This window comes from Cyclopterus lumpus, chromosome 11, assembly GCF_009769545.1.
Source record: "Cyclopterus lumpus isolate fCycLum1 chromosome 11, fCycLum1.pri, whole genome shotgun sequence".
Taxonomy (NCBI): Eukaryota; Metazoa; Chordata; class Actinopteri; order Perciformes; family Cyclopteridae; genus Cyclopterus; species Cyclopterus lumpus.
Genome location: NC_046976.1, coordinates 2,854,876 through 2,868,554, shown reverse-complemented (window position 1 = coordinate 2,868,554; position 13,679 = coordinate 2,854,876). Strand labels below are relative to the sequence as shown.

The 13,679-nt window shown below is 44.3% G+C and overlaps 1 protein-coding gene across 3 annotated transcripts in view; it reads right to left on the bottom strand.

Moving 5' to 3' along the window:
* The window catches only part of cica (capicua transcriptional repressor a), a 31,531-nt gene that overhangs the window by 7,452 nt on the left and 10,400 nt on the right, over positions 1 to 13,679 (bottom strand). For 2 of the 3 annotated variants that reach the window (XM_034545797.1, XM_034545798.1), the window contains exons 4-14: positions 9,102 to 9,233; positions 7,917 to 8,070; positions 5,556 to 5,655; positions 5,277 to 5,459; positions 4,999 to 5,125; positions 4,576 to 4,748; positions 3,502 to 3,634; positions 3,047 to 3,129; positions 1,821 to 2,673; positions 1,277 to 1,419; positions 234 to 394 (exon numbers count right to left, since the gene is read on the bottom strand). In XM_034545797.1, the coding sequence (XP_034401688.1) occupies positions 234 to 394; positions 1,277 to 1,419; positions 1,821 to 2,673; positions 3,047 to 3,129; positions 3,502 to 3,634; positions 4,576 to 4,748; positions 4,999 to 5,125; positions 5,277 to 5,459; positions 5,556 to 5,655; positions 7,917 to 8,070; positions 9,102 to 9,233 (2,242 nt within the window). The remainder of the gene's footprint in view (positions 1 to 233; positions 395 to 1,276; positions 1,420 to 1,820; positions 2,674 to 3,046; positions 3,130 to 3,501; positions 3,635 to 4,575; positions 4,749 to 4,998; positions 5,126 to 5,276; positions 5,460 to 5,555; positions 5,656 to 7,916; positions 8,071 to 9,101; positions 9,234 to 13,679) is intronic. The other variant, XM_034545799.1, reaches the window with a different exon arrangement.

Genomic DNA, 13,679 nt, shown 5'->3' with positions numbered 1-13,679 from the left:
ACAGCTGAGGATTAAACATTTCAAAAGGCAATAATGAGCAGAATTTTCCAAAGCAAGAACTGGCTTCAAATGTTTTGTCTGACCAACATTTCAAAACATAAAGATATTCAGTTTACTGTCATAAAGATAAAAAAAGACGTTCTACTTATCTACATTTACTGCATAATAACTTGTGGACCTAGCTGAATCTAAATAACTGAGGAAAATCAAAGCATCCAATAGGTGTTAGTGACCTGGTGGGTGGAGAGGTCAGAAGAACGGTCTGCGGGGGCGCGGCACCGGGAGCCATCACTGTTGCCATGGAAACAGGAAAGGGGCTCCCAGGATGCACTTCTGCTGCGCCGCAAGGGTGAACGGTGGTCTGGACCACAGGCATCGGCGCGATCTGGATGATCTTTATGTGGGGGGTTGGGGGGGGGGGGACGACATGTAAACAAAAGTAATTTCTCACCAATTTATCTAAACAGAGGCCGAAGGCCAATACCCATATCTCTCTCTCTCTCTCTCTCTCTCTCTCTCTCTCTCTCTCTCTCTATCTATATATATATATATATATATATATATATATATATATATATATATATATAGATAGATAGATAGATCTATATATAGAGATCTATATATCTAGAACCGTTCAAGCAACTGGTCCCTTCAGAATAAAATGAAGCACAGCAGTAGGGCTGCAACTAGCAATCATTTCTCACTTAATCTGGATTAATAGCTAAGTTTATGAGGGAAAAACGGTTGAAATAGTCGGTACAAATGCCTGTTTAGATGGTCAGAAAGCTCGGGAGATCTTTATTAACTTGATGGCTTTTTTTGACCAACAGTCTAAAATCCACAAATCATCAATTTACAATGATATAAAAGAGTAAAGGCATCAAAGCCTTCCATTTGAAAAGCTAGTTAGCTGAAAAGTATTTTTCCTTACTAAAAAACGTCTCAATATCAAATAGATTGACCTTCCCTGCAAAGCAGCAATTGTGTGATGGTACTTTCTAAACTCAACGAGTGAATGCTTCAAAAAAGTTTTTGTCCCAATCAGACCGGTCAAAATTGGACAAAGGCTGCCGCAGAGTGTAAAACATGAGCATGAAGCAAACTGACCTTCGAAAATCGACCTCGCTCCCATCCGGAACACGTGTCACGTGTCGTCTCTTTTAATGCTGCTGATGCAGATTTTTACTACCGTGTCACCTGTCAGCAAACAGGGCGGCGCCTATTGAACCTCGGGAGCTGCTCGCACTCGCTCCAGCCACCGTGTTGACATTCTTACCTTGTTTCCTGTCACCGAGCCGTTCTGCATAGGAAGAGGCGGCGCGACCAGAGAAATAGAGGGATGAGGAGGAGTAGACCCTGTTCTCACTGTTGCCATAGGAACCAACATCTTGCTCTGCAAAACCGGCGACTGGGTTTGGACTAACGAGTAAGAAGGAGAGAGAGAGAGAAAATTAAAACACTCAGCGTAAGAAAGGTGAGGAGGGGAGGTGAAGACACACAGACATTAGAGGAGATTTCAGCGACTGATAATGTTCTGTTGCTTCGGACTCCTCTGAATAGAGGGATTAAGGCATGGGTGAGCGGCGGGCCCTCAAGCTTGTGTCGACAGTGCTTCCCCTGTCAATCATTCATCTCCCATTTACGTAAGCCAATCAAATCTATTTTCAGAGCTTCCCGCGGAGAAGATTACTAGAAAATATGGGACTTACAGTAAAAAGAGAAGAATTTCAGAAAGACTGTTTTCCAGTTGTCAGTGGAAACACCAAGACTAAACTCTGATTTGTTTAGTTTTTTCTCCCCCTGCCAATCGCTGCTCTCACCTCTGGTTCCGGGACTGACTGATGCAACTCTGATGCCCGCCCCTGAGTGCATGCCATTGGCCGGGTCGGCATTGGCGGGCAGGGAGAGAATTTGCTGGTGGGTGAGTTGAGGGGAGGAGGGGCCCTCGGTGGGCAGGATGTATTGGCCCTGCGCTAGCGGCTTGGGGCCGGCGGGAGGTGTGAGAGTTGAGGTGGCGCCGGTGGGGTGGAGCAGGGTCTGGAGGACAGGTAGGGGGGTTTGTGCGTGCGGCTGGGCGGTGGGAAAGGACCCTCCCAGAACTAGGCTAGTGACCAGGCCGCTGCCCTCCATGGGAGTTACACTGACTGGACCGGGGGAGGAGGATGAGGACAGGTACCCACCACCCGCAGCGATTGGCAGATGCTGAGGTCCACCTTCTCCATGCAGGAGAGTGGCTTTCTTGTCCTGAGGCTGGGAGTTACCGGCGACGGCTCCTTCCACCGGCTTGCTGGCCATGAGGACGGGCATGCTGGCGACGGGTCGAACCACATTAGTCACCATTGTGGGGGCCGTGTGGACGGCGCCGAGGACCTGTGTCAAACCCTTCTGGGCCAAGGCGAGGGGAGCCGGGCCGCTGGATGTCCAGACTGCGGTAGGTAGAGAGGAGACCCCACCACCTCCTCCTCCTCCTCTACCTCCATCTGCTGCTGCTTCTTCTCTCTTGGATCTTCCCTCGCTGCCCTCCTCTCCTCCGTCTCTCTTTCTCTTCTTCTCGGACCCTTCGTCACCTCCTCCTCCTCCTCCGCCGTTCCATTTAGCGGAGGTGGAGTCGGAGTGAGGGGTGGAGGGAGAGGAAGAAGGGAGAGAGGAGCGAGCCACTGGCTGGAAGCCATGCTGGAGGGAAGAGAGAGAGACGGAGGAATCAAAGCTGGAAAAGTTACTCTGTAAAGTTCTCTTCAGCTACATTAACACAGGAAGTTACTTCCGGAATATCTGTGGGTTTAAATGCCCGATGGGGATAAAGGAACCACCATGATATGTCATGCAGAATTACAGTTGGTAAAGAAAGCAACTCTACAATATGTACGATGAAGACCCAGATTCAGTTTTCACTAAATGTGGTACCTATACTCCATGCCTTGATGCAACGACTAGATATGGGAAAAAAAAGAATAATTATCCATGAGGGAGGAGAGACAAATCTAGCTCAAAGTGAAGTCCACTGTGGAAAGTAATTCAAATTAATCGACGACGACTGCAGCTGTACCTGTCCGTCTGGTTCGTCTTCATCGCTGTCCGTCACTCTCTCTTTACACTTGAGGTCAATGGAGCCTTCAGGACAGGAGTCCTCTGAGGATGGGGCATAAATATGAGAAGTTAGTGTTGACACATTTCAGCAAAAAGGGGACTTAACACACAATATTCTTTCAACTGCTCCTCCATTTTCAATCAGTGCCTTCAAACCACCAGTACCAGCATAAAATAGCTAATTATGTGCTATTGTTATATTCTAGCATTAGCAATTAACAGGCCAGGGCTGAGGCTCACACAATGACACAGTAGGTGTTTTGCTTTATTTTACTTTTAGGTGTTTTGCTAAAATTGACATTGTGATTATGAAGTCCAGGGTTTCTATTTTTAAAGACACACTAATCGGGAATCGGGAACTGAAACTATAACTTGTGGTTGTGCAACAACAGCTGCCACTAGACCACAACTCACCCATGACATCGTCGTCTCCCTCTTCCTCACAGATGACCATGCGCTCTTCGTCGCTGGTCACGTCCTCACTGAGCCCGCCCTTGTACAGGGCCTGAGGTGGGGGCTGGCGGCGAAACAAACTCGCCCCATCATCCTGACAGGAAATGGAAAAGAATAAGCACATTTGACAGTTTTACCACCAAACTATGAAGCACGAATCTCGCCACTTGGCGAGTGTTTTGCTGGGGACTTGAGGACGTGCAGCATTGACATTGCCGCAATTTGGACTCGCGACACCTTTAATATTGATAAACTTTGAATAAACAAGCTACAGCATCATGTGCAGCAATGGGGGGGGGCAAGCATGTCGTCACACAAACAGGCACCGCACTAGTAAACTCCAAAACTAAACTAAGTACTTCAGAAGAACACTTCAGATAGAAGTAATATCCGCTATTATCGAAGCATGGATGTGGTGTTGTCGCCAGCATTGAATGAAAGCCTTTCAAACAAAAGAGCTCACATGCTGGTCTATCCCTCTGTGATTAGGAGCGGAGCAGCAAACACCACGGTGCCTTCAAAGGCGCTAAAAACAAGGAGAGAGTGAAACCTTTGAAGTCGGAGGGCTGAGCTCCCCCCGGAGCTTTCGGTGGGCTTTCAGCGGCAACAACTCAAGCCCTCACACAAAGAACCGAGAGTCCATTTGAACTGGGTTTTCTTTGCTTTTCTTTTTTAACGGTGTGCTTTCAGTCAGTTCAACTGAAATGCTTTGCAGCGTGAAGGACACACGTCTGCTGTCTATAAATACACACGTTTGTTGGTGCGTAGGTGCTAACATACACATAGGCATTTAGAAAGAATGACTTCAGTCTGCTTTCAGTCGCCTCGTTTCTGATTTGATTTAGTTTAGTCTTTGTTCTCTTGGATGCAACAAATCAAGGTTTGAATACTGATTTGACTGTAAAGTCTGTGGAGCACATGATTTTAATTCTCTTTGAGATTAAATTCGCTGGAGATCTGGAACAGTTTGCTTCACATTCTTAAATCTCCCGAGTCTGTTTGCTGCCTCTGAGCTACGGATCAATAACCGCCTACCTTCTCCAGGTCTCTCTCCCTCTGCTCCAGGGTGTGCACGGCACTCTGGGAAAAGGCTCGGGGACGCGGGTGCTGCCCCGCAAACAGCCCCACTCGGCGCTCCGATCCCCCTGGCCAGCACGAGCCTCCTCCTCCCTTCCCCCCCTCAGGCACCTGAGACTCCGGATGGGGATCTGAAGAAGAGAGGAGTCTGATCAAAGAACTGCTGCAATGTGCAATAAGAAATCTGTATGCATTCTATAATAACAGTGCATTTTGTCAGACGATGGTTCAGTATGGCTGAATGTATTTTAAGGGATCTTCGCTGGACAAAAAAAAGACCTCGTAAAAAGCATCTTGTGTTATGGTCTGGAAAATGATAATAATTGCTAATCAACGCACACACACACACACACACAGACACACAGACACACACACACACACCTATGCTCTCTGACATGCTCCTCTCCCGCGACTCCTTTTGCAACCCACGGCCCTCCGACAGTGACTTCCTGCGGTCCTTGTTACACCATTTCCAGTCTGGGTGGGCTTTGAAGTGGGCCTCTTTCACCTGAGGAGGAGGAGGAGGAAAGGGTCCTTCAGCAACTAATTCCAGACAAGCTGCTATTGCTGTTGGTGAATCTGGATATCAAAATGAAAAGCTCTCGTGTACTAGCTGAACAAAACGAAAACAAGAGCCAAATACAGAATTCTATCTTCACCTGAAAGGCCAGATCGTGGTACTGCTGCTTCTCGTTGGGCCCCAGAGCGTACCACCACTCCCCCAGGATCTTGCTGACTGTTCGGTTGTCTTGGTTGGGATGCCGCTGGTGCACTAGGGCCCGGTGGCGCTTGCTGAAGATCATGAATGCGTTCATTGGTCGGCGAATGTGGTCTTTCTCCCTCTGGTTGAGGTTTTGGAAGGGAACACAAATCTCAGTTTCATGGAGAGAATTTATTTGTCTCTGTTTTTTGACCGTCCGTCTGCATGGGGGACTGACCTTCCTGTCCCCGTCCTTGGGCAGGGCGCTGAGAGACTGCGTGCGTCTCTTCAAGGTGCCGGCGGAGGGTGCCGCATCGTTGGCCACGCCCGGGGAGAACCTGCATTCACACCACAGAGGAGAAAGTGAAACCGATGAGTCCAAGAGAGACGGGGGATCATGTTAAACTTTCAGGAAAGTGACAAGGATAAAAGGTTGTGAAGGATGAAGGGGATTAATTCGAGACACACTGGTCATCTTTTATTAAGATACTGTGTCTAAAAGTGTGGGGTCTACTCTTTATTTATTGATTAATTTGTCAACAGTTTTAATGTATATCACAGCTTTGTGGTGAAGCACAAATTGTAATTGCTTGATTCTTGTTGTTCTAAGTTTGGACTCATGGTTTAATGCACTTATTGTAAGTCGCTTTGGATAAAAGCGTCAGCTAAATGACATGTAATGTAATGTAAAAGCACTTGACCAGTATGACATGCCATGGTGTATGAACCATGTTGCCTTCTTGATCACAGCGGTTATCTGCAACTTGTTTATTCATTCTGCAACACACAGCTCAGAGATCATATGTCAGCCAACCAGAACACTTTTCCCCTTTTCTTCGGTTTGTATTAGTGATGACACTAATTGACACTGGTGGAATAGTGATCGTTGTGACCATCAGAGAAGTCTTTTGAAAACTGTGAGGCGGCAGAAAGAACGTCTGAACCGTTCAACTGTCAAGAGTGAACTCCGTGTCAATCCGTGGATGTGGTTAGTTTTACTAAAGCCTTTTGAATTTATTATATACAGCAATCACATAAATACAGCAACGATTAAATAAGCAGAAAATGGGAAGAGTGTGACACACAAAGTGTCCGTGAAGGTGGAAACTAAGCCAGAGCAATCATAAGGGGTCGGGTGAGTTCGGATTAAAATTTACAGATAAGAAGACGAAGATAATAAGCAAACAAATACATAAAATGTATATATCAGGCCGTCTAGAGTGGAGGTGCATTTGTGTAGCTCAAAATCCTTTGTTTTTTATTCATGCCGTTAGTCTCTCCATTGAGATGTAGCCAGACTACAGGTGTAGGCCACTGTAACATTGGGAGATTGCTGAAGTACTTCTCTTGGTAATGGAAAACCTTTGTGAGCACGGTGAACCTGAAACATTCAAAACCGCACTAGCAGCCAGACAGTCTGAGTCACTCTGAAAGAGCAGTAACCCAGCCAGACGCAGAGCTGCAAGCCTGAGAGATATGGACAAGCACAGACTGTACAACGCTTTGCCACACACACAGACACACACACACACACACACACACACTCTAATGGTGTGTGTGGTATGCTGTGTAGCAGTGTGTCACACGCACATTCTGATGCAGCTGGTAGGAAAAGCTGTTTGTCGTTGTTTGTTTCTTTCGAAATTGTGCTGTCAGAGGTGAATTTGGGTCGACCTGTTCTGAGCGTCATTGAGAGCTTTAAAATCTTCGACGGGGATAAACAGCATCTAATATAATCTACAGCTACTTTACGTTTTATTGTAAGTCACGCACAGAGGAAACACAATGTATTAAGTGGTTAATCAAAATGAGAAAATTTAAATATAGCACCAAAACTTATTAAAGGTCAGAAGGTTTCTTTTTTTCCTCTCTCGATATTTAAAGCCGCAACGAGGAACTTTAAATGCGTGTTGATTTTGCTGGACAAAAGTAGCATTGTTTTTTGCTTCAGAAAACCTCTCTGTTTACTGCCGAAGGTGTCTCACACTGTTTCATAACCAGTTAAAGTTCATCGCAGTAACTTTGAAGTCCATTATAAAGTAAATTTAGCTGCAGTTTGTTGTTTTTTCAAAATAGATACATACATATAATCATTTTTAAAATGACCATTCAGACTTGGTAATAATTAAAGTAGGGATCATAATGTATACAAGAATAACGTTGTAAATATTATGTTAATAATGCAAATTGAACTGATATTCCACTTCAGTGTGTATATATACGTGAATAAAACAGTGATTTAAATCCCCGCACTTGCATGTAAACAAGACCTAAACCGGTTGTCTGGCAGTTTCCTGTGTCTGACTGGTGGACTGGCCTCATTTCACAATGTGGCCAATGTGCCACAGCGCAACTCTACACCTGAATTTCAATTCAATCTTTTGTTTCTTGTGCTTCTTCTTCCTCCTCTTCTCTTGATTCTATTTGCCATCCGTAGGCTATTGCTGGACCCCGCTGAGCACAACACTGTTGTATTCTACCATGTTTACTAAAATTATTTACTTTTATGAGGCCGTAGCAGAAAACATCTCGCAACGCAGAACAGCAAGCACCACGATTAATACCAAGACGTGGATGAAATCGTCCCCTTTGTACTTACGGGTCGTCTGTATCGCTCTCTGTCTCGCTGTCAGCCCCGCCCCTGTCTGTAGGAGGATTGTCATTGGTCGGGGGAGGGCATGGCGTCGATCCCCTCTCTAGGTCAGGAGGGCCGGTCCGTCCGTCGCTCACCAGGGCCACGCCACAACGAGGCTCTGAAAAGTGAAAGCCATTTAAAAGGCAGTTTGTGAAAAGGCAGGGCTGCCCTACATGCAGCTCGCTGATGGGCAGTTTCATTCCGGCTGTGGGAGGTGTGAGAAGCTCTGACTACGTCGATGTTATAATCAGTGTATTTTTTCTCGCTAACAAAGTTTTTTGTAGCCCATTAGCGAGATGGCTTACTTTTACTACGTTTGGACTGGCCTCCACTTATGAGGCCATTATAACTTATCCGAGAATGTTTTATTAAAAGACCGTATTCAGTGTGCTTATTTGTTTAAAAACAAATCCGCCCCAAAATAAAGTTGGTTTTATCTTTTATGCTCACGCATCCTAAAAAGGAAAATGAGCGGGATGCCATGAAGTATTTAATGTCCAAAAGAGTAAGCTGTTTTTTAAAACAGTAAGCTGATTTTACATGACAAAATTAGAGAAACGCTCTGGTTCTATTCTCTGAAATGTTCTGGTTTGCTGCTTTTCTTTCTCATGTATGTTAACAAACTGAAGAGGTGCTGAGGGACTGCGTGGTCTCTAACATATATGTTAACAAACTGAAGATATTTGTGTTTTTAGATTGATGATGTGACCTTGGTCTCTGAGAAACTGTATACTGTATGTATTATTTGCTGACAAAACATAGACTTGCGCGATTAATCAATAGTTGCAGCCTTAAAAATACAGAAAAGGAAGATGAAAAGGCCTTTAATTAAGCTCTGTGGAGGATTACTGACCGTCCCCACCACTCACAATTAGTCTCAGTCTCCATGTTAGCTCTCCAGTCAATAAATAGTGTTACCAACAATGTTACTGGAACTATATTGGTGTGAGCACCAACTGTGCTGATTTGCAATTCAGTCGCGACTGTTTTGGGAAACACTGCCTTGGCTGCCGGTGTGTCCGACCAACTACTATACTACAGTACTATTTATACTGAGGGAGATACTTGTTTGTAAGATGTTGTCGTATATTTATATGTGGGTACAAGCAGTGGAATTCAGAGCAAAAAAGGAGTGGGGTCATTAGCTACCTTTGCTCTGATTGACAAGCTGTTGGCCGTCGGCAGGCTGGGGAGCCGCTCCTGATTGGCTGGGCTCCAGGAAAGGGACGAGCGAATGCCAAGGGAACACTGGCACGGACCGAGGCTCCACGTTGGTCCAAACTGTGGGATCGCAAAGGGAAAGAGAGAGAGAGAGAAAAAAGTGAAATGTCATCATGTTTATCTGTCTCAGTACCATGGACTGCAGACAGAAGGTAGCGCTCTGCCCTCTGGCAGCATGTGAAATCCTCCATGATCGCCAGCCGGCAACGAGCTAAAGCGCTACTAAAAACTACACTTTCATAGAAAGGGAAGACCATGAATGGAGTTGTGTGTTCAGCTACCTAACCTGCCCTCCCCCCCTTCCAACACACACACACACACACACACACACACACACACACACACACACACACACACACACACACACACACACACACACAGAACTTCCCTCGGGATAATGAGAGTTGAGGGGTCATGTGGCGCGATGAGGGAACCTGTTATTTCATCCACAGAGACTGCAGACTCCAGAACACTCGCTGTCTAGACTGCTACAGAGCTTCAGACTCTGAACCACTTCAAGTCAAGAAAGAATACAGAGCACAGGTTAAAGTTATACTAAATAATTCAAAGGATGTTAAACTGTGAACCACTTCAAATTAAATGAAAACCAGGTACCTCCAAAGTTGGTGATTTTGCTCGGTGGATGAGAGGTTTTTTAAAGCTATAAACTAAATGACTTGACTGTACTGCGATGAAACACATCATCGCTTGTGTTGATATTGACAGCGTTTTACCAAATTTCATGCTTGGAAACAGCATAATACGCCATCCACCATTTTAAATCAGCCCATATCTGTAAGGCCAATTAGAGACACAGACAACCGTGTAGGACTAGTCTACATCATGAAACAAAAGAAGGTCTTACTGGCCTCTAATCAGATCCTCTCCTGGCATCTCCCACAGCGACTATCGGTTCTACTTTGTCTGTAACTCTAGTGTAGCATTACAAATCACAGCACAGGCCTGTTCTCTCCTTTCTGTGGACTTAAAGTGAAGCTATCGGCACGTTACGCAATCTGGTGAAGCGGTCATAGTGACTGATTATCTGGCAATAGCAATGTGCACTGAGATAAAGGAGTGTCCATAATTTTCCCAATTAAGCGGATAGCTAGCCGCGTTAGCTCGCTGTTTCCACCATGTTTTCATACCAACAGAGTTTACAGAAGCGGCAGGCGGAGGCCAAAGGTTTATGCTGGCTGAATTTGACTTGGTACAGCAGCAACGGTGCGCTTTCAAAGCTGTGGGGTGAGAGATGGAATTCCAAGAGACAACAACAATGTGTAAAATGCTAATACGACCACCACTATTACTTTCTTTCTACTATTACTATTACTTATACTACCACTACTACTACTACTACTACTACTACTACTACTACTACTACTACTATCACAACTATTACTGATAGTGTCACCACTACTGCATGTTTGGATATTTCCACTTTTGGAATAAATGCTATATGTTGTCATTTAATCAGCAGCTAAGGGTCTCTAGATGTATATATATATATATATATATATATATATATATATATATATATATATATATATATATATATATCTATCATATATATAAAGGATGTAATTATAAAATATTGCACAATAAAGGTTTTTGCTTCATTCCACTCTCCCATCCTCCCCTGACTGCCTTCGAACTCTGCAGCACTGCAATGTCCAGTTTCCATTAATAATTTTAAAATAAAGTATTAAAATGCTCTATTTATAGCTAACCACTCGCCGGCTTATGGCTCATCTAAAATGGAGGTGCAGATACTGCTGAGCAAGACAATGAAGAAAATGTACACATATCACAGACATATCTTGCGGTTCAAGAAGTCCTCTTTTGCTGATTCTGGTGTCACCTGACTATTATCACTGCAGTGCTCTGAACTTTGCAGTACGTATTAACTCATTTATGTTGCTGTTTGGAACTTCAGCTGAGGAAGTGATTCTTATTCAGATGTTTATATTGCACAGAAAAATATATTTTATATATATATACAGTATATATATACATCCAATGTTTTACGCTGGCCTCTTTCAGCTTTGTTGTCCCCGTTTTAAGCCATATGTCTTTTTCTGTGCATTAATGTGTGAGAATAAAAGTAGATTTTTAAGGTCAATATTGATACAGATATAGCTGAGAATTGTTAATAGTATTTTTTCAATAAACACATAATTACCCCCTCCCAGTTTAATCCTTCTGCCATGACTGGTGGAGTCATGTTATAGTTTACATCCATGTACATCCAAAATGTCATCACTTGATCATTTTTGTCTTATTAGATATTTGTGTAAAATGGTCACGATTAACATAATCCTTGACTCGTGGCCAAAAATATATTTTGCCGGGTCACAGTGACCTTTGACCACCAAATTCTAAATCAGTTCATCCTCGATACTAAGTGGACGTTTGTGCCACATTTAAAGAAGTCGGCTGAAGGCATTCCCGAGATGTCACGGGAACGGGATGGACGTGAGGCTACAATAGTCTTGACCTTTGACCTCCAACATTTAAATCCCTTTCTTTGAGTGCTTTCAGTCCAGGTGGAATGTTTGTGTTCCTGCGATATCACTTTCACAAGAATGGACTGAACGTATGGATAACCCAAAATGATAAATGCCTCCGGCCTTGTTTGACATTTCTGTACTGAAATATCTGTACTTATCGATACCAATATATTCGCAACAAACTGTGAATCTTTGCCAATGTTCAAGCTCTGTTCAATCAGCATTGTGGAAACCAGCCAACTTTAGGGGCTGAACCCATTTGCTTGAATTAAAAGAATTGTCTCCATTCTCATGAAACTTAAATATTATCAGGAGGTTAAGTCAGCAACAACAACTAATGTACACGTTTTGTTTGGTCACTTAGTATACAAGAGCAGGTTATTGGAAGGTTTAAGCTAAGTTTAATACCTTTCTTGTCAGACAAATCCATACTTTTGGGAATTGGATCAATAACAAAAATACAGAAACTACACTGGCAGGAACAGACTCATTCCAACTGACTGTAGAAAGTGACAGCTCTGTGACTCATTTGAATGACAACAGGAAATGTGTACAGGGTCAAGAAGACTGTAGTAAACCTGCTGTGTGTTAATGTAACAGGGGAAGTGCAAAATCAACACTCCTCACTGCTTCCACCCACAGCTGTGGTTTTTATTTGTCCGGCTTTGCTTTCCAACTCTGCCTCCACCAAATATTACTGTGTAAGTGCGGAAATTAAAACCAAATCAACATTTCTGCTCTTTTAAATACATCTTTCTCAGTCAAAAAAACACCAGGAAAAAAAGCCCAAAAACACACAATGAACTGAACTCAGACGAGTATTATCTGTGCTCCATAGAGCTCCATTGTTGTCAAAAACTATTAAAAACAGCGTTGGACTGAGTGACATTTGACATTCTTGCAATGAACAGTGGGCACTGTAGTTTAAAATGAATACACCACACTACTGCTGGTGATTACCCCCCACAACACCAAATGTGTATTCATCCACCGTTGAAAAATAGTCACGAACAAATGCCACTATTGTCTGAGTAACATTGGCTGAAGAATACAGAGCCCAGCTGTTTAAGGAAATTGCTGAACCTTTTATAGAAATGAAACTATATCGGTGAAATTTTTTAGTTTTTTCCACTTCAGAATGAACAAAGGGGCTGATGGCCACAGACTGTGGCGGTCGGTAAAGAGAGACGGACATTTGCTGAGATTTGTCGGCAGTGAGAAAAATATAGAACGCATCGCTTTTTTGCTTTGTGGTGCTGAACAAATCGGACTTGAGATCCCCGACACTTTCAAAAAGGACCCCCTGACACCCCGAAGAGGCGAGGCATGAGTATTCCAGGGAAGCGCTGACGGGGGCGAGTTGTGAAAGATATCAGAGACAGACACACTGCACAGTCAACCGCCTTGCCTCTGCTGGGTCAACTTGAAGCTCTGACAGCAGTAAAAGAAACACACCAACAAGCTGTCTTCGTGCTTTAAAAGGGAGGAATCATGCTGTAGATATTGACTGTAGATATTCACCCGTCACGTCACGCTACAAAAAGGACTACCGCTTGGGAGAATTTCCCAAATAATTTCTCCCGCGTCCGCCAACAAGCAATAACGCAGCTCCTGAGCCGTGTCGCAAGAGGGGACCTCAGCTGAGCACTTATCTCTTTCCCCACTGAGGGCTGCAGACGTACTCATAGAGAGCAGTAATGAAACTTGTGATGCTAATGCCGCTGCACTTGAGCCGGGCTATATTTAGAGGGATCTCAGCTGTGGGGGCCTCCACTGCCTTCTGCCTGTGTTTGTTTCTGGCCTTCGCTGTGGCTCGAGGTGTTTTAAAAAATGGATGGCGGAGAAAACGCAACGCTACCGAGAGGCAGGTGGCCGTTAGCAGCAGCAGCAGCAGCAGCAGTGCGAGGGATGTGAGGGAGGGAGCGAGGAATAAAAAGCACGCTCTGAAAATCAGCCCAGGCCTCAGTGCTTTACTGCGCTAATTCTACCGGTGGAA